The 20,584-nt window shown below is 53.8% G+C and overlaps 1 protein-coding gene across 1 annotated transcript in view; it reads left to right on the top strand.

The window, feature by feature from the left end:
* The window catches only part of ndst2a (N-deacetylase/N-sulfotransferase (heparan glucosaminyl) 2a), a 111,652-nt gene that overhangs the window by 78,139 nt on the left and 12,929 nt on the right, over positions 1 to 20,584 (top strand). The window contains exon 4 of the mRNA XM_064317440.1: positions 12,328 to 14,122. Within this exon, the coding sequence (XP_064173510.1) occupies positions 13,103 to 14,122 (1,020 nt within the window). The 5' untranslated portion in view covers positions 12,328 to 13,102. The remainder of the gene's footprint in view (positions 1 to 12,327; positions 14,123 to 20,584) is intronic.

Genomic DNA, 20,584 nt, shown 5'->3' with positions numbered 1-20,584 from the left:
GAATGATGTGCCCTCTGGTCGTGGCTGTAAGCGGATAGCTGGTTGCGGGCTGTGGACCTGGCCACGAGGAGTGATGGTGACCGCAGACTGAGACTGAGTGCTGGTGATGGTACATACGCTGGCGGTTGGGAGGAGAGTGAAGGTGGCCCTGGCTGAGCATTAGAGTGCTGGGTTAGAATGTACAGATGCTGCATTAGGTAGGTGCTGGGTTCAGAATGTACAATGACGTACGCATTAGAATGCTGGTTAGAATGTACAGATACAGTTAGAGTACAGGATTAGAATGTACAGATACAGCATTAGAATGCTGGTTAGAATGTGATCCAAGATACAGGCATTAGATAGATGCTGGGTTAGAATGTACAGATACAGCATTAGAGTGCTGGGTTAGAATGTACAGATACAGCATTAGAGTGCTGGGTTAGAATGTACAGATACAGCATTAGAGTGCTGGGTTAGAATGTACAGATACAGCATTAGAGTGCTGGGTTAGAATGTACAGATACAGCATTAGAATGCCTGGTTAGAATGTACAGATACAGCATTAGAGTACAGGATTAGAATGTACAGATACAGCATTAGAGTGCTGGGTTAGAATGTACAGATACAGCATTAGAGTGCTGGGTTAACGCAGGGTAGGGTGCAACTCAGGGTTAGAATCCCAGGCAGCCCACTCCATACACTCCCCGCCCCCCCCAAACCCTGTTTCCTCCCTCATCTTCCTCCCTCCTCGGATAGCAGAACATCTGTCTCTGCCTGCCAACACGTAACACGTGTGTGTGTCTCTCTGTCTGTGTGTGTGTGTGTGCATGTGTGTACGTGTGTTCTTTAATCTGTACTGCAGTACAGCCTGTTCCCAGTCAGGCATTTCCCCACAAACACCCACCCCCCCACCCACCCTCCCCTCCCAGGACACATCCGCTAACCTCTGAGGCCTTGGTGTCACAGCTGAGTGGGGCTGGGGGTGGGGTTGGGGTGTGGGTGGAGGCATGGTTGAGGGGGGGGTGGGGGGGGGTGACCAGGGTTTGGTCTGAGGCAGTGGGCTGGCCCCCAGTCTGACCTCTGTGAGCCAGGGTTACCCATGAGAACCGCAGACCGTGGGCCTTTCCTGCTGGGGATCCCCCACCACCCCCACACCCCCCCCCCTCGTCTCGCCCCCCCCCCCCCGCCCACATCTGCAGCAGCTGCTGGCCAGCGGCCACTCGCTCACTCCCAGCAGTAAATACGCATTCCTCCACTCAGAGTACCGAGGCCGGGCCTGTGATGTCATCAGCTGAGGGCGGGAGGGAGCGAACCCAGTGGCGGGGGGAGTTTAACTAGAGGAGAGGGGGGAATTTAACTAGAGGAGGAGGGGGAATTTAACTAGAGGAGGAGGGGGGAATTATTTAACTAGAGGAGGGGGGGAATTTAACTAGAGGAGGAGGAGGGAATTTAACTAGAGGAGGAGGGGGGATTTAACTAGAGGAGGAGGGGGGAATTAACTAGAGGAGGAGGGGGGGATTTAACTAGAGGAGGAGGGGGGATTTTAACTAGAGGAGGAGGGGGGAATTTAACTAGAGGAGGAGGGGGGATTTAACTAGGGAGGGGGGTATTACCAGTGGGGGCTGGCTCGGCGCTTGCGGGGGGGGCGGTGGTCACTTGGTCATCAGCGAGCCTGCCCAACAGAGAAGCTGAGTGGTCATGTGCCTCGTCCTTAATTAAAGCCCATTGCTGAGATTAATGTGATAACACTTCCTAAACACAGCCTCTAAAATTAGTCACTCTATTTATCCGCTGGTCCTCCTCTGGGGGGGGGGTGGGTTGGGGGTGGGGGGGGGTTTGAGGCACTGGTGAGTGTTTTGACAGGAATGGGAGTCTTCTGACTCACGAGTCGCCGGTGATTTTGGGAATCCAGGACGAGTTCGGTCCTGTCTCAGGGAACCCCCCTCCTCCCTCATTCCCTCTCTCTTCTCTCTCTCATTCCTCTCTCTCTCTCTCTCGCGTTCTTTTCCTTTATCTCTCCGTGTTCTCCCGCCTACATCTGTGCTTCAGCTTTTTCTCTCTCTAAACGTCTGTTGCTCTCTCTTTTCTCTCTGACCAACACAAGTCCTTGAAACCCCACATGTACACACACGCATAATTGCATGTTGACATACACTAGCACAGAACACAAAGAAACACACAGGCACACACACACACACACACAGACGCAGACACATACAGACAGGCACACACACCCACACACACCCACACACAGACGCAGACGCGCCAACACACACATACACACCGTCATGGACACACACACACACACACACACCCAGACACACAGACACAGACAATACAGACACACACACACACACCCACTCCTCAGTGTCCAGTATGGGCTGAGCCCTGTGGGAAGCTGTAATGTGAGTGTAGGCTGGGGAGGGGGGTGCGTGTGTGTGCGTGTGTGTGCGTGTGTGTGCGTGTGTGTGCGTGTGTGTGTGTGTGTGTGTGTGTGTGTGTGTGTGTGCGTGTGTGTGTGGTGTTCCTGAGGACGTTTGGCTGTGTGCTGAAAGCCTCTCTCTCCCACGGCCTCACTGACAGGCCCGTCCACCAGAGGGCGAGCGAGCGACTCCGTGCCCCCCAGTCTGCCCCGCCCCGCCCCCGCCCCTCTGTCCTTAGCTGGCCGTCCCCCGGGGGCGACCCGGCGGTGCCCCGCCGCTCCTAACGGCCCTAAATCACGCGCTGGCCCCGCGCTTCTGGGTCACTTCCTGTCTCCCTGGGGACCGAGCGCAGACGCACACACACACGCGTGTGCACACGCACACGCACTCTCACACATACACACGGTCAAACGCGCACACACACATACACACACACACACACGCGCGCAAAAACACACACACATTTTGTTTCAGCCTGTGACCCCCTCTGTTTGAGTTCTGTCAGGGGCCCCTGGACCGTCAGGACAGACGGATGCAGCCTTAGCGGTTTATAAACAGGAGTTCTGGAGTTGTGGGACACACACACACACACACACACACACACACACACACACACACACACACACACTGTCACACACACACACACACACACACACACACACACACACACACACACACACACACACTGAGGAAGAACCAATAGCAAACTGGAGCTCTCTATGAAACACAAAGCGACCGTGTGTGTTGTGCCCAAAGCGTGGCTAAAGTCCTTCTCAAGGTGATCTGCCAAACAGGATTGATTTGTCCGGGAAGTGAAGGTTGTACAACTTTTTTTCCTGTGAATTTGTTTGTCCTGGGAGTGTTTACGTAGCAGTGTGTACATTTGGATGTTCCTTTAAATAGACTGTTTAATAGTGGTACTGCGGAGAAGCCAATACACACACGCACGCACACTCGCATATACACACACACACTTACGCTTGCATATATATACACACACACTCTCTCTCATTACCTGTTCACCATCTGCCGCGTGTTTCCTCGGCTCCTCCTCTCCCAGGTCCGTGTACCCCACGTGGGCGGGGGGGCGGGGGGGGGTGGTTAAATTGTAAAAGGTCACGTCGCGTCGCGCTGTGTAAATATTGTGACACTCCCCCGCTCGGCGAACCGCGGCCGAACAACCCTCAGGCCACGCCCCCTGGGGGGGCTGCGCTCACCCTGCTAATGAAGTGCCGTTCCTGAGCTCTAAATATTTACCCTTCCCTAACGCTGGAGATTACGCTCCCGCCCCAGACCTCCCCTCCCACGTCCCTCTCTGCCGAAGGTAACGCGCTCAGCGATGGGAGACACTCTCCACCGAGCAGCGTCCGGTGCCCATGAGTCTCCAGTCTCTCTCTCTCTCTCTCTCTCTCTCTCTCTCTCTCTCTCTCTGTCTCTCTCTCTCTCTCTCTCTCTCTCTCTCATGTGCCATTAAACTCATGTTGTTCAGGTGACTCTAATGAAAAATTAATTGGCAGCAAAGTTTAGTTACCCAGTACAGGAGGATTTGGTTTGGTCTTTTGAAGACCATGTTTGTTTTGTAACTTACATGGAGATTTGCATTTTAACCAATCGGCACCCTTACCGTTTGGCGGGCTGCGAATCAGAAGTGAACTTGACATAATGATCCGGAAATAATAAAGGATTGCAGGTGTTTAAATGTAAGACGGGGGCTGTGATTGGCTGATTATGTAAAGGGGGTTGAAGTGCTGGGAGGTGATTGGGCCCTGTGGCATCCCGGCTGGAGGAGTGAAGCGGCGGTGAAGGTGGTGAGATCCTGAATGGATCAGAGTTCATCGCCTCATTTTATCACCGTTTACGCGTTACGTTTTCATATTGCACAGCTGTGGCAGATTCTTCTCCCTCCTGTGTGACGCGGGGTGGCTGAGAGCATCGACTGCTGTGAGACGCGGGAAGAATCCCACATCACCAAAGCAAATATCGCAAGCCGTGTTTGACGAGGGGGGGGAGCGGGGGCGGGGGCGGGGGGGAGCGGGAGAGAAACACTAAAAAGATGTTTATCCCTGAGAGCGAAGCAGCCATTGAAGTCTCGGACGGATGAGAGAGAGCGCAAGTCTTTCATCTCTCTCTCCGCAGCGAGTCGAATGTGAAGAATGTCGATAGGAAGTCTCACCGAGACTCGGCTTTCATTTAGATTGGGGGATTTTGAACGGTATGCTGGGAAAAAAGAAAGTGGGTTGGCGTGACCGGGCCTTTTAGGAGGAACGTAGCGGAAGGCTCAAACACCCATCATTAGGAGCTTGCCGTTTGAGTTATATAGTATTACTTTTTTGCTTCCACCCATCCAGTCTCTATCAGTAGTGCTCCCCCTCTTTCCTGTTATGTAGTGCTTATAATGGGGGGGAGGGGGAAGGGATGGGGAGGGGAGGGAGGGGATGAGGAGGGTGAGGGAGGGATGGGGAGGGTGGGGGGAGGGAGGGGATGAGGAGGGTGAGGGAGGGGATGGGGAGTGGGAGGGAGGGATGAGGAGGGGGGGAGGGGTGGAGGGTGGGGGGGGGGGGATGAGGAGGGTGGGGGAGGGTATGGGGGGGGGAGGGGTGTTTTCCCCCTTGGAATTTTCCGGCCAGCATTCCGCAGCTCGGACACGGAGGTCATGACCTCTGGGTTAAAACGGGAGGGGTAAAGGGTGCGGGGGAGACCCGTTTGTGGGTATAAGTTAAGTTTGTGTGTGTGTGTGTGTGTGTGTGTGTGTGTGTGGTTGTGTGTGTGTGTGTGTGGGTGGTGTGTGTGTGGTGTGTGTGTGTGTGTGTGTGTGTGTGTGTGTCTGTGTGTGTGTGTCTGTGTGTGGGGTCTGTCTTGTGTGTGTGTGGTGGTGTGTGTGTGTGTGTGTGTGGTGTGGTGCGGCGGCGTGCGGCGTGCGTTGGTCGTCGTGCGTGTGCTGGCGGTGTGTGTGTCAGGTGTGTGTCCTCGGTTGTGTTTATACTGGGTCAGGTATGTGACCCAGGCTGTCACCCCGCTCACTTTACTGGTTTTGGTCTGGTGTGGCCGTGTGGTTGTTACACGTCTGGAGCTGATTTGTGGGCCGGTGCGTTCGATGGGCCCGTTCAGAAACGCGCTCCCTCTGTGCTTCCAGCAGGTAAATGTTCCAGGGCTGACCCCCACCCCCCCACCTCCCACCCTTCACAGTAACTTCCTGGGTAATTGCCCCCCAAACATCCCTGTTCACTGTTCCCCCCCCCAATCTGGCTGCATCCCTTCCACAGGGGTCATCTGGCCCCTTGCTGGGCCTCTGACTCCCCTTGCTGGTGGATCTCTGGTATGACATCCTCTGGGTGACATTAAACAGGAGTCTGGAGTAAGATGTTTGGGTAGAGAGGGTTCAGGTAAGCACGGGGGAGGGACACTGTCTGGCTCTCTACGGGACCCTGAGAATAAAGGTTAAAGGTCAGAGGTCATGGAAGAGGGCATGGTGGGCACTCAGGTTAGCTAGTCTGACATTTTATCTTGTAACGACCATGAGGGAACGATCATCTGAGATGTGGAGCTGTTCCGCTTAGTGTCACTGTTGTCCTCGTGTGTGTGTGTGTGTGTGTGTGTGTGTGCGCGTGTATGCACACACACACACGCTAAGGCTGTCAAAAGTGCCATGAAATTGAGTTCGAATATTCGCTTTTGTAATTAGTTAGAGTTTGAATATATTCGAATATCATTTGCCTATAATTCACCAAAATAAGCTGCTTATTGTCAGATGCAATATGCACGTGACGCTCCCTCTAAACTGCACCTGCGCATTATTTTCCACAAGCGGGCAGTAGAATAGAGGACATCGGTGAACTTTCATACGCGGTTACTATATCTGGGGCCTCATTTATAAAACGTATTTTAGATCAACTGTGTGTTAGCCTAAATTGTTAGCTGACCAGATCTGTTGAACGAAGTGAAAAAGAGACTGGCTCGCGAGTCTAGCTGACCAGTAACATTAGCTGAAAGTATCACAGACGATCCACTTGCTCTGGGTCCAGGGCAGAATGTTTTTTGTTGACAGAGGAAGTAACGTTAGCGCAGGAAATGAACTTTGCGTGCACGAACATGATTCGCCGCATGAAATTAAAGCCTGTATATTCATGTTAATTACAGAACGCGGGATCCAAAACTAATATTCAAATGCTCAAATTTAGGTTCGAACTGGAAAAAAAAAATAAAAAAATTTTTTGAATAGTTTTCGAACTTCAGATATTTTTTGACAGCCCTAACACACGCCCAGGAGCTCCATCTCTGTGGTTAACATTGTGCAATTTTCCTGTAACTTTGGGTGTGAGGCATTCTCATTTTATGCTGATTTGTTGAAACTGATTTTAATTCTGACTTGCTAAGAGGGGGAATTTTATGCGGCTCTGCCAGTATGGGCAGCGTGGGCGGATCTGTGCCCGTCTGCGGCTGTCCTGCCCCACTGATGCCAGCAGAGCTGTGATCTCTCACCCAGCCGGGACCAAGAGAGGAAGTCCACGCACTGTTACTGTGCTGTGATTGGCTATCTCGCCCACTCGCCTGTTCCAGCGCTGTGATTGGCTATCTCTCCACCCGCCCGTTACAGCGCTGTGATGCGGTATCTCACCACATGTCCATCACAGCAATGTGATTGGCTATCTCTCCACCCGCCCGTTACAGCGCTGTGATGCGGTATCTCACCACCTGTCCATCACAGCGCTGTGATTGGCTATCTCGCCACCCGCCCGCTATAGCGCTGTGATGCGGTATCTCACCACCTGTCCATCACAGCGCTGTGATTGGCTATCTCTCCACCCGCCCTTTACAGCGCTGTGATGCGGTAACTCACCACCTGTCCATCACAGCGCTGTGATTGGCTATCTCGCCACCCGTCCGTTACAGCGCTGTGATGCGGTATCTCACCACCTGTCCATCACAGCGCTGTGATTGGCTATCTCGCCACCCGCCCGTTACAGCGCTGTGAACTGAACCAGCCTGTGGTGGGATAACGGCCCCTTCTGCTGGGGGGGGGGGGTGCTACTAATGCTCATTTCACTGTTGAAATCGGTTATCTTCACTGAGTGGTCCTCTGTAGGGTTTCCAGGGGAAACTGGCAGGGGCTGGGGGTTACAGAGTCATTACATGGTGCCTCCCTAATAAAGGGTGTTCGTCGGTTTTATTTTCCTCACCTGGCGTGGGAGGGGTCTCTAGGGCTTCTCGGCTCCTCCAGCGTTCGGTGGAGGGGGGCGGGGCTAAGGTGAAAGGGCGGTCTCGCTGTGGAAGTTGGTTTCGATTCTGCTTTTCGCGTGCTATTCCAGGAAACCGAGCCGAAATGGAAGGTAACAAGGGAACCGGTTGTACAGCCACGTGCTCGAGAAACCTGGAAACCTAAAAACCTGGATAGCAAGTTTGAAAGAAGAAAAAAAAAAAAACTGAGTACAACGTGTCGTACCGTTTGGAAGATGAATGCGGCCTCTCTTCAGTAAAACGTGTCTTCTGTATCAAACACCTCTAGTGTCTGTCGCAGTACTGTGGTGCGCCAGAAACAATGTTCAGAGTTTGAATTCATCGCTGTTTACGGATGGCGGGAATGTTCCGGCAGAGCCCGCCTCTCATTTATCCTACTGATGTGCGCCTGTATGCGTGCCCTCGGTGCGTGCAACTGACCCAGAAATCCCTGAAAAGGCTTTTCAGAATGAGTAATGTGCTTCAAAGGCAAAAAAGGCTGTAGTCAGCCAGCAGGGCTTACTAGCGTGGTAAACTAGCACTTTCGGTTTGCACAGTAAGGAAATATCGTTTCGGGTTGACTGGATGATAATGAAAACTTCCACTCTGTGTTCAGCATTCCACAGCAGTTCAGCTGGTTTTTTTGGAATGTTTTTTTTCCGGAATTTTAAGCCGGTGTTCTAGAACTCCACTGCTTTCACTACGTTAGCAGTGACGGTTACACCAGCCTTAGAATGTTCAGGTAAGAACGTTCTAACCACGTGAGTGATCGCACACATTTTAAAGGGTTAAAAACGCTGGATATCGTCTCTGTTGTGATGTCCTCTCTGCATTTTTATTAACCAGGCCTTCCAGGCTTGTTAGCACGGTGCTTCAGCTATGCCCTTTCATTACTGGTGAAATATCATCAGTCAATAAGCTTCCGTCTGGCCGTGAATTTCTCCGAGAGCTGTGCGGAGAAAATCAGAATTCGTTTGAGAAACGATCGGATTTAAAAAGCCTTTATTGACTCGGCCCGGTGGAAAAGGCCGGGACGAGCCTCCCAAAAAACAGGCCGAGCCATCGTCCGCTCTAAGCGATGATTCGTGTTTGGAAAGGCGACTGTGCGACCGCCTTGTGATTGGGCGGCTCGTGGTAGCTCCGCCCATTCGTGTTCCTGCGGATTCCTCGCTCGCCCCGCTGCTGCAGATGTGTGTGCTTGCTCTCCGGGGTCAGTGGCTCCTCCGGGCCCCAGGGAGATTAGCTCCAGCGTGAGGCTGTGGGTGACTCTGGAGCCGAGTGCCTAGCTCGAGACGCTAATGCTAATGCCTTTAAAGCCGGCCTCCCCGGCAGTCAGCTGCAGATGAGCTTTCTAAAAAGCCGTTCTGAAGTCGGGACGGGCGCTTGGGGGCGGGGGAGCGCCAGCGGGGTGGGCCAGCGGGGTGCCAGCCAGCCTGCGTAAACAAAACATCGACGAAGGGCGCTTAGAGACAATAGGGCCTTTGCCTAATTACAGACCAGGACGCTAATTACAGAACCGGCTAGCGTGGGCTGATTTAGAGTGATCGGAGAATGGTCAGTGCCATCTCTCTCTCTCTCTCTCTCCATCTCCCTTCCTTCCCGTGCTCTGCTGCCCCTCTTTCCCTCTGCTTCTTCTTTGTTTCTTCTCTCCCCCCTTCTCTCCCCCCCCCCCCCCACCACAGGTCACTGCCCTCTCTCTGTACTCAGAGTTTCTCAGAGCGCTGACTGCTTTCAGTTCCGCATCGCAAAAAACCGCCTTTGCCTTTGGAGGCTCTGCGTTGAAGTTCCAGCGGAGGGATGGGGGTCGCGCTCAAGGTCACGCTCAAGGTCACACTCAAGGTCACGCTCAAGGTCGGCCGCTTTTGGGCCGTAAAGGCTCGTTTGGACGGGAGCTCGACGACCTCAGACGCGGCTCGACGGCGAGATTTCAGCCCCGGCGCCCTCCTCGAGTGCCCTTTCGCGGGTCTCTCCGGAAGCGCGTGGGTCATGTGATCCTCCCCCTCGACGGCCTCTGGCCACGCTGCAGTCCTCCGCCGTTCGCTGCTCTCGCCCCACCTTCTCTCTGCCTGCTGAGGATGGTGCTGCTTAGTCTGTGCTGATGTTTTCCGGAAACATGCACCTGGGTTCCCCTTTATGTCTCCCTTTCGAGGAGGCTCCGCCCCTGGGGCGCGGGAGATCGGTGTCCGAGACCAGGCTCGAACGCCCGATTCCCCTCCCGCCCCCAGCCCAAGGCTCGTGTACACCTTGCCGCCGCACCTTTACGTTCTAGCCGCCGCCGCTGCTTCCTTACAAACCCCAGTGCACTGCAGCTCAATGCAGATCAGATACTCTGTAATATAGTGAGCCAAAAACGTGCTAAAGCAAACCCCATCAGGAGTATTTCCTGCTCCAGTTTATCGCCAGCTGAGTTTGGGGTGGGAGGGGGGGGGTTGGCGGGGGTGAGGGGGAGGGAGACACTTTCGTTCTGCTTTAAAGGCATATTTTCATTATCTACAGGATGCGATATGCTGCCTGGAATTGGCCGCGGCCTGCAGGGTTGTAAACACGAACCGATTGGAGGATCGGCGCGGCTCGATTAGGCTATAAAGCGTTTTCATCGCTCGTACTTTTCCTGAGTGGGGGTTTTTTATTTTTTATTTTTTCCTTCGGTTGATATATGTGTGGGTTCTCACGGGAAAGCAGTGTTACTCGAGTTTTGGTCTGAGTAATGAAAAGGAGGAAGGCCGAGGGGGGAGAGCCAGCAAGAAGAGGAGAAAGAGGAGAGGGAACGGGTGCCTTCCCAGCAAGCCTTTCACCTGGAGAGGACACACCAACGGGCACGTTTTTTGTGAAAAGCCACTGATGCGTTTCTGGAGTTGTCTCCGTGCGAAAAGCTTGGCGACGAAGGCGAAGTGGTCAGTCATTCGCAGACTATTAATAACCAGGTTTCGGTTTCAGGAGGAAGCTGTTTTAGGATGATAATGAGTCGGTGGAAGGTTGGCTGGTCAACGTGGGGAGGAGACACTTGTGTGCGATTCATGGGTGTAACTTCAGTGATCCTTTCTCCGGTGTGAAAACCACCAGTGCCTGTAGTGTGCTGGGGGGGGGGGGGGTCTTTTCCTTCAGGAATGGGCTCAGGTTAACCGGAAACAGGCTTGAAGTGCCCATTGTCAAAAGTCACTATGTGAAACATTAGCAGAAAGCAGTACCATCTGGCAACCTTACTGAAAGTTTCCATCATGTCTTGTTGACGGTGCACTTGCATGCATGATCAAAACAAGCATCTTGGTGTTCCTATTAGTTGAAAACAACCCCCCCCCCCCCCCCCCTCCCCAGCAGAAATCAGCTGAGTAAGAGGGACCACTGTTGTGTCACGCTGGCCAGGCAGATCTGTCCCACCAGGGGTTATTTATACTCACTGAAAGTGATATGATGGACCTGCTCTCAGTGAAGCCTTGTGGCATGGAGGAGGGGTGGGGGGATGGGGGGGGGTAGGGCAGGGGGCTTGTCCCTCTATGAAAATGGATCACTCTCCGGCCCTTAGCGTTCGCTGGGTTGACCCGGGTTAGGCCCGGTAGAGGAGACCATTGTGACATCAGCAGGGTTGCCGGTGGGGGCCGCTCGGTGATTGGGCCGATGGTTGCCGAGGGTTTGTTTGTCAACAGAGCGCCAACGTGTGGCTCTCACGGCGTTGGGTTACAGGATCGTGTCTTTCTTCAGAGCAGATCCACATGTACCCCCTCGCGCATCATTATGGGGGGGTGGGGGCTTGGTGGGGGTGGATGGGCACTGAGCCATCCTGAACTCCGTTGGCTGTAAATCTCAGGGGAAGCGTCGATGAGGTCACTCACTTGCGCACCTGTAAGCCTATATCTGTTGGAGGAAGAGAGACCTTGGTGAAGAGGGGCTATTTTTGGGATCCATGAGAAAAAAGCAGTACAGAGGCGGGAGGGTGCGGGGGCGGGCCTGGGGAGGCGGGGGGGTTTAATGTGAACCTCTGAAGGACGATGCATCCATCGTCCGGAGATCTCCTTAACCTCCTGCTGCGAGGTCACGTGATGTTTCGCAGTCTGTGGAGGGCGTGGGGAAAGACCTTGGTTTTTGGGATTGGTGTACCTTTCCGTATTAGCTGCTGTTATTTGCACGCACCAGCATTTTGTGTGCCCCCCACCCCCCGGGGTCGATGAACGAGATGACCCTGCGAAACTTAACGTCCCCCCTGCAGTCCCCCCCACGGGCTAGGAGGGTGGCGCTGTCAACCTCAAGCGGTGTCTCCCAAACGCACAGAGCACATTACCCCATCGACCCCCCCAATACTGCTTAGTCAGGAACCATAGCCTGGAACCGACCCAGAATCCCCAGCTCATTTCCCCCATCTGTCAGTCACCCCTTCTCTCTGGTGTCACCTGACCTTCACGGATCAATCGAAAGTCTAAAAAGCAGCTCCCAGCGAGCCGTGTGCGGAGTGAGTCACACTCGGGTTGCCTGGAGACCAAAGGGCATGCTGAGGAGGTTAAACACTTCCACTGCTTGTAGGGGTAGAGCCTTCTCTCTTTTTTTTTGTAAACAAATAAATGGATGGACTTCCTGTTGCATGATAGCGCTTTACGGGGCTTCGCCCCTCTGTCACATTGACCGTGGACGGGGTCTGTTGAGTACTGAAATGCGCTGAAGGTCGTCTGCAGTGTGCTAACCGTTGTTCCCTCTCCCCCCCCCCCCCCGTCCCTAGGTGCCTGTCGACCCCTCAGGAATGACCAAGACGGGACCCCGTGGAGGTCCGGGCGATGCAGCGATGCTGAGCACCTCAGCCGAGTTTCGGACCGCGGTCAAGATGGACGCCAGTCGGAGGGGCTGCTGAAGCTCAGAGGAGGGGGGGAGTCGGGAGTGCGGGACGGGGGAGAGCTCCCCGCTGCTGCAGAGAAACAGTCCGCTAGAGTGTGTGTGTGTGTGTGTGTTTGTGTGTGAGGTGTGTGCGCGTTTGCTTCCGCACGACAATCGAGGGACTTGGAGAAGGAGAAAGGAAGGGACAGCTTGACCTGCAGCAAGGAGAGGAGGGGAGGGAGAGGAGGGAGAGGAGGAGGAGGAGTGGCTGAGAGGGAGAAACCGAATCCTCTTAGGGAGCGGAGGAGGGGTGGTCGGAGCGAGGGGCAGGACGAGAAGGCGAGAGCGCCCCGGGCACTTAGACGCCGGAGCTGGAGAGGAACGATAAGGACCGGAGCCTTCGAGGAGAGGCAGGAAGCGACAGCACAGAGAGCGCGGACGGAGAGAGTGTGAGAGAGAGAGAGAGGGGAGAGTCGCTGGTGAGTCAGTCATGGGCTATGGGGGCCATGGTGACCTAGCGTAAATGGCTGTTCCTGAGCAGAGCCTAGTGCCAGTGTCTGCCGCTCGACCCTCCTCTTCCTCCTCCCCCGCCCTGCTCTGCCTGGGCCTCGCCCCCCGCCGGTCCCCGCCCGCACCCCTCCCTCGCCGCCGCCGCCGCCGCCCCCACCCCCACCCCCGCCGCAATGGTGGGTGTGTGGAAGCTGGTGCGGAGCGTGAGGCAGCTGGAGCTCCATCGCCTGATCCTGGCGCTCATCGTCTTCTGCCTCCTCTCCATGGCCTTCCTGGCCTACTACGTCAGCAACAGCCCCAAAATCAAGGAGGCGCCTCCCATGCCCTTCAGTGACTGCGGGGCGGCGGCGGCGGGCCCGGGGGCTCAGAGGGCGCCCCTCTTCCTCCCCGCCCAGGCTAGCCGCCGCTTGGTCAAGGCCGTGGATAACTCGCGCACGGAGCCCGTGGTGCTGGTGTTCGTGGAGAGCATCTACTCCCAGCTGGGCCAGGAGATCGTGGCCATCCTGGAGTCCAGCCGCTTCAAGTACCAGACGGTACCCGCGCCGGGGAAGGGCGACATGCCCACGCTGACCGAGCGGGACCGCGGGCGCTACGCCCTGGTCGTCTACGAGAACGTCCTCAAGTACGTCAACCTGGACGCCTGGAACCGCGACCTGCTGGACAAGTACTGCGTGGAGTACGGCGTGGGCGTGGTGGGCTTCTTCAAGGCCAACGAGAACTCGCTGCTCAGCGCCCAGCTCAAGGGCTTCCCGCTGTTCCTGCACTCCAACCTGGGCCTGCGGGACTACCGGATCAACCCCGCCGCGCCGCTGCTCTACGTCACCCGGGCCAACGAGGTGGAGCAGGGCCCCCTGCCCGGCGACGACTGGACCGTTTTCCAGTCCAACCACAGCACCTACGAGCCCGTGCTGCTGGCCAGCACCAAGTCGTCCGAGTCGCTGGCCCCCCACCTGGGCCCCCACCGGGCGGCGCACGCCACCGTGGTGCAGGACCTGGGCCTCCACGACGGCATCCAGCGGGTGCTCTTCGGCAACAACCTCTCCTTCTGGCTGCACAAGCTGATCTTCGTGGACGCCATCGCCTACCTGACGGGCAAGCGGCTGTGCCTGTCGCTGGAGCGCTACCTGCTGGTGGACGTGGACGACATCTTCGTGGGCAAGGAGGGCACCCGCATGAAGGTGTCGGACGTGGAGGTGAGTCCCCGCCACCCCTCCCCCTCTCCCGCGTCTTTGCGCGATCTTGGCCGCTTGGCGTCCTGTCCGCTCGCTCTCCTCTGGTCTCCCTGTCGCTCTGCTCTCCTCTGGTCTTCCTGTCGCTCTGCTCTCCTCTGGTCTTCCTGTCGCTCTGCTCTCCTCTGGTCTTCCTGTCGCTCGCTCTCCTCTGGTCTTCCTGTCGCTCGCTCTCCTCTGGTCTTCCTGTCGCTCTGCTCTCCTCTGGTCTCCCTGTCACTCTGCTCTCCTCTGGTCTTCCTGTCGCTCGCTCTCCTCTGGTCTTCCTGTCGCTCTGCTCTCCTCTGGTCTCCCCTGTCCCTCTGTTCCTGCTCCTCTTGGTCTTCCTGTCGCTCGCTCTCCTCTGTCCGTCCTTCCTCCTGGTCTCCTGTCGCTCTGCTCTCCTCTGGTCTTCCTGTCGCTCTCTCTCCTCTGGTCTTCCTGTCGCTCGCCTCCTCTGGCTTCCTTCCTGCCCCTGCTCCTGCCTCGTCTCCTCTGGTCTTCCTTGTCGCTCTCTCTGGTTTCTCCTCCTCCGGTGTTCCCGAAGTCTCCTGAAGTCGGTTGCACATATTTGTAGTCAAGTGAAATGTCAGAAGGTGCAGCTGAATGGTTTGTGTTTATGCTCATGAAAGGAGTCTCGCATCTCGAATTTCAATAAGAGCGGGGGCGGGGGCGGGAGTGGAGAAACTGGAGACGCATGAGATTTTCATACTAATGGGAAAACACTTGAAAATCTTAAAGGTTCTTTTTCGGAAAGATGAATTATCGCACGTTTAGATGAAAGGCGGTAATCGCCTTCTAAAGGTCACCGGATGGAAATGTTCACATTCGGCGAAAAGACGTTTCGTGCCATCAATCATATGCCTGAAACCATGAGAAATCCCATACAGAAACATGTTGTTCTGGAAAAGATATATATATATATATATTTAAATATGGTGCTCCCATATTAATGTTTAAAGTGTGAAGTCGTATGAAAGCTTTACGTATCTTGCGTATGGTGGCCTGACTGTTCTGTATCATTACTGACGCTGTAGCTTTTCACCGGGTCTTTAACAGGCCACTCTGAAAAGAAAGTGCCTGCACAGCACATCTCAGTCAGCGAACACGCATTCGTTTCCTTCGCTTCTTTCACAGCTGAGTTGCGTGTGGAGCATCCCAGGGGGTCACGCAGCAGTCACGTTCATTCAGGCTAATAATGGTGAAACGGCTCCCGCGTTTCCGTCTGGAAATTAGCCGCACGGAGCAGCGCGTTAATTTAAACTGACTCCAGAGAGCGAGGGATCGGACCCCCCCTTCTCATCGGGCACGGGCTGTTTTTCAGGACCGTTATCGGGCTCAGTTTGCCGCGGTGTGGGCTTACGGGCTGGGGGGTCTGCCAGTGAACACACTGAATGTTTAAAATGACCACATAGCGGCATCCTGTACAGTGAAGGAGAAGCATCTCGTGCCCGATGAGGAGGGGGTCCGATCCTCGCTCTCTGGAGTCCGTTTAAATTAACGCCCTACTCCGTACGGCTCATTTTGAGACGGAAACACGGGAGCCATTTCACATCAGCCTATCATGAGAGCCCGAGAGGGCTTCGCGTTGAGCCTTTTACACATTCACCCAGCCTCTATGGAGAGCGCGTCCTTTTTCATTTGTGTAGAGCCATGTGTTTGATGATTGGCATGTACAACTTAGCTAGGGTTATTCTTTCAGCTATTTACCCTGGTGGTGCGGCAGCGTGAGGGGGGGGTCAGCGTTTAGGTGGGACTGGCTTCATTGAGTGGCAGCGGTACTTGTGTCTGGCATGTTTCTGTGTTCACGTTGATGTGTGGCATGTTCTGTGTTGAGTGTGTGCATGTTTCTGTGTTTAGCGTGTGGATGTTTCTGTGTTGAGCGTTGAGTGTGTGGTATGTTTCTGTGTTCAGCGTTGAGTGTGTGGCATGTTTCTGTGTTCAGCGTTGAGTGTGTGGTATGTTTCTGTGTTCAGCGTGGAGTGTGTGGTATGTTTCTGTGTTCAGCGTTGAGTGTGTGTATGTTCTGTTACTTGAGTGTGTGATGTCTGTTTGAGTGTGTGGCATGTTTCTGTGTTCAGCGTTGAGTGTGTGGCATGTTCTGTTTCAGCGTTGAGTGTGTGGCAGTTCTGTTTCAGCGTTGAGTGTGGCATGTTTCTGTGTCAGCGTTGAGTGGTTGTTCTGTGTCAGCTGAGTGTGTATGTTTCTGTGTTCAGCTTGAGTGTGTGGATGTTTCTGTGTCAGCGTTGAGTGTGTGGCATGTTTCTGTGTTCAGCGTTGAGTGTGTGGCATGTTTCTGTGTTCAGCGTTGAGTGTGTGGCATGTTTCTGTGTTCAGCGTTGAGTGTGTGGCATGTTTCTGTGTTCAGCGTTGAGTGTGTGGCATGTTTCTGTGTTCAGCGTTGAGTGTGTGGCATGTTCTGTTCATGGATGGGTTTTTTGTTCAGCGTTGGAGTGTGTGGTATGTTTCTGTGTTCCCATGCGTGGAGGTAGTGTGGCATGTTTCTGTGTTCAGCGTTGAGTGTGTGGCATGTTTCTGTGTTACAGAGCGCCTGAGTGTGTGGCATGTTTTGTGTTCAGCGCTGAGTGTGTGGTATGTTTCTGTGTTCAGCTGTGGTAGTGTCAGTGTAGTTTGCTGTTCTGTGTTCAGCGTGGAGTGTGTGGCATGTTTCTGTGTTCAGCGTTGAGTGTGTGGGTATGAGCTGCATTATAAGCACCCTAACCCCTGCAGTGTGAAAGCCCCAGTTTTCTTCATTTAATCAAAGCTGAGTGAAAGTGGGGGGGGGGGGGGGTGGCATCTGTTTCGCGCCCACGTCATCCTCCCCTGCCCGTTAACAGCACATAGGCCCCCCCCCCATATGAAGGGGAACGTCGCCCGAAGGTGCCCCACCCCCGCCCCCCTGCCCCCCCGCTGTGTTAATTTCACATGAAATTAACACAATTAATAGAAATAGCAGCGGGATTGATTTGGCGTTCGCGGCAGCAGGACAGCCCTTTCCTTTCTAGTGGCCGCGACGTCGCCCCTGACAACAGAACCCCCTCGTTTCCAGCAGCCTGTTTTTTTTTTTTTGTTTTTTTTATAGAGGAAAGAGGGCTTTCTGCCAATTAATTGGCCTTCAGTTTAATTTGATAGAGTTGGCGCCAGCTCAATGCATAAATAAGTAGGTTTTTTTTTTCCCTCTTTCTATATTTCTTTCTTTTCAAAGGCAAGGCCTCGCTGATGTATGGAGTTTATCAGTGCAGGGGCTTCCTGTTGTTTATTAAAGGCACGTACTCCTTAAAAAAAAAAAAAGAGTTTGCTTCTGAAATTTCCACTGGCAGCCCTGGGTGATGCTACCTCATGCATATTTGATGGGCGAGTTGGACAGTTAATGTGGAGTGTGTACTTTCTCAAGTCCCTCTTGAAATGGGTCGAGTTTAGAGAGCCCGGCTATCTGTGATTTAGAATGCAGTGTAAATAAACTTTCCCCCCGCTCCCCGACGGTCGGCTGTGAGGGCCCGGCGCAGATAGCCGTGCCGCTGGCTTAAACTTCTCCTGCCAGGCCTCGGCGGAGCCCCAAAAGCCTGCCCTGCCGTGTCTGTGCCGTGTGGAGCTGCCAGTTCTCGACCGTATCTGTGCCATTTCAAATTGCTCACGTTTATTTATTTTTTAAATATTTTTTTGAGCTTTTCAGCTTTATTGGACAAAACGGTGTAGAGAGACAGGAAGAACAGGGGATGAGAGAGAGGGAGAGACGTGCAACAAAGGTCGCCCCCCCCCCCCAACACCACCACTGCCCTACACCTAGGGGGCACCCCCAAAGACCACCGCCCCAGAGCTCCAGGCCTGCTGAGCTCTCCGCTTTGCTTTGCCCTGTTTTTTTAGACTGCACTTCATATCATATTGAGCTTGTTCATTTTTTCGCAGTCCCCACAAGCCCCCCCTGCCTACCCTGGTGAGAGAGAAGGGCACTGCACTGACAGCGTGATTGATGGATTGACTTAGCGCACAGATCTCCAAACTGAAATGAAAACACACTGAACTCATTATTTCTCTTGTTGATGTTTTTGTGTTGTCCTTAATATAATAATAATAATAATAGCTCATTATTGCCGCTGCTGTTGTTATTCAGTAATAAGTGTCAAGCTGTGATTTATTCTCTGCGGAGGTGCGGTACGCGGGGCTGTGTGTGTTGTGTGCTCGGCGGGAGATGGCAATCACTTGAACGCGAGCTGTCTGTCAGGACTACGGGGCGCTAGCAGGGTGCTAGCAAGGCGCTAGCAGGGTGCTAGCAGGGTGCTAGCAAGGCGCTAGCTGGGTGCTAACAGGGTGCTAGCAGGGTACTAGCACGGCGCTAGCAGGGCGCTAGCAGGGCGCTAGCAAGGCGCTAGCAGGGTGCTAACAGGGTGCTAGCAGGGTGCTAACAGGGTGCTAGCAGGGCGCTAGCAGGGCGCTAATGGAGAGCTTATCCTCTTTACGCTCACTCACGCTGCAGCCTCAGCACAGCCGCTAAGCGCTAACGCCCCTTTCACACCCTGAGCCACTGATGCACATCACACATATATGCACATGCACAAGCAACACGTACACACATACACACACACACACGCTCACACACCCATGCATGCACGCTCACACACACACATGCACTCACACACACGCACAAACATACACATGCACACCCACATTCCTTCAACATTCAACTCACATATGCATGTACGTGCACACAATCGCACACCCATACTGCAACATGCATGCGCACACACGAATGGGCCCGGATGCACATATACATGCATACACACATACACAAACACAGATGCACACACAGTCATGTGCCGAGCATAGAAATGCAGGACTCTTGCACATGTGCACATTTGGGCAAGCTTAGAGTGCAAGCATAAACAGATGTGTGTACAAACACGTACATGCATGCATACACCATTACTGAGCACACTGTGAATGAAGAACAGGTTGAGGCCGTCAGCTTTGGCTTTGATGGTTCTGACACAGCCTTGGCCACTCTGTCTTGGCCTACTTTCAGTGACGAGCACATCGATCTACATACGAGTCTAACCACTGCTTCACTGTAGTCCACTGTGGTTGCGTTCCGCAGAGGTTTAGTACAGTTCATCCCCTTTACAGTTCACACTTTAAAACACTCAAAATTAACAAAGATTTAGGAAGTAGGCTATGTTTTTGCTCTGCCTGGATTATAATAACATCTGGAAAACATTTTTGACACAAGTAGCCAATGTCATTAATTTGACATACTCAACTGTGTAAAAAGATTGTTTGATCATTATTGAGTAAAAAAAAACATGTATTTAGTTATTCAGCCATTAACTACGAAAGGACAGAACCTGATCAAAGCCAGATGTGTTCTTACTCATGCACAAGTACAGTGTGTAGCTAATAATTGGAACAAACCAGTGGAAAATCTTGATAAACTTTTAGGCCTGGAAAAACTCCCACTCCTGCTTGGAGAAACTCCAGAGAAGCCAGTGTCTTAAAAAGATTTCACATTCAAAGGAGTTCAGCAGGCTTTCACAGAGAAAGCAACCACCCCAACGCTTCGGTGTTACTCTGTTTCCTGTGACATCATCAGAAGTAGACTGCTGAGGGAGAGAAAGCAGCATTGTTGCTCTGTCTCCTATGACATCATCAAAAGTAGACTGCAGAGGGAGGAAAAGCAGCAGTGTTACTCTAGTTCCTGTGACATCATCAAAAGTAGACTGCAGAGGGAGGAAAAGCAGCAGTGTTACTCTAGTTCCTGTGACATCATCAAAAGTAGACTGCAGAGGGAGGAAAAGCAGCAGTGGTACTCTAGTTCCTATGACATCATCAAAAGTAGACTGCATAGGGTGGGGCAGCAGCGGAGGCCAGTAAATATGTCCCAGGGATGTTTGCAGACTACATCCCCTGTCAGAGTAAAGAGTGATCAGCCCTCATCACAGGCAAACATGGAAGAGGGTAGAATGCACACGTGACATTAACGCCCGAGTCATGGCTGGCAGCTGCGTCGTCGTGGTGACTGTGCCCATGACGGGGCCGGGCCTCGTCAGGTGACCCGGCGTCTGAACCTCCTCCCTCCCAGCCTACCCCAGTCACTGGCCTCCCGCCCATCACCCGAACCGTCTGTGCGGTCCGGGACTTTCCGCCAGTACGGGTGGTCTTTAGAAGAAACAGGCCTGTTTACGGGAGGGGGGGGGGGGCTGCTGGCTGCTGGCTGCTGCTCTTCTGCTGTACCCCCGCCCCTCCTGCTCTTCTGCCGTGGTAACCACCCCCCCCCCCACCCACAACCCGCACCCTCTTCTGTCTTTGTGCCGTGGTGCGTAGAGACAGACACTGTAGGCTGTGGTAATGAGCAGCACACACTTCCTGCACCCAGTCAGGGGCTTTGGTCCGAGAGCCTGTACAGTGTGATTCCATAAAGAGGCTGAGAATGACTGTAGGGCTGTTACGGTGACG

The sequence above is a fragment of the Anguilla rostrata genome, chromosome 18 (genome assembly GCF_018555375.3).
Source record: "Anguilla rostrata isolate EN2019 chromosome 18, ASM1855537v3, whole genome shotgun sequence".
Taxonomy (NCBI): Eukaryota; Metazoa; Chordata; class Actinopteri; order Anguilliformes; family Anguillidae; genus Anguilla; species Anguilla rostrata.
Note: the sequence above shows the minus strand (reverse complement) of the source record. Positions and strands in the feature narration are given on the sequence as shown.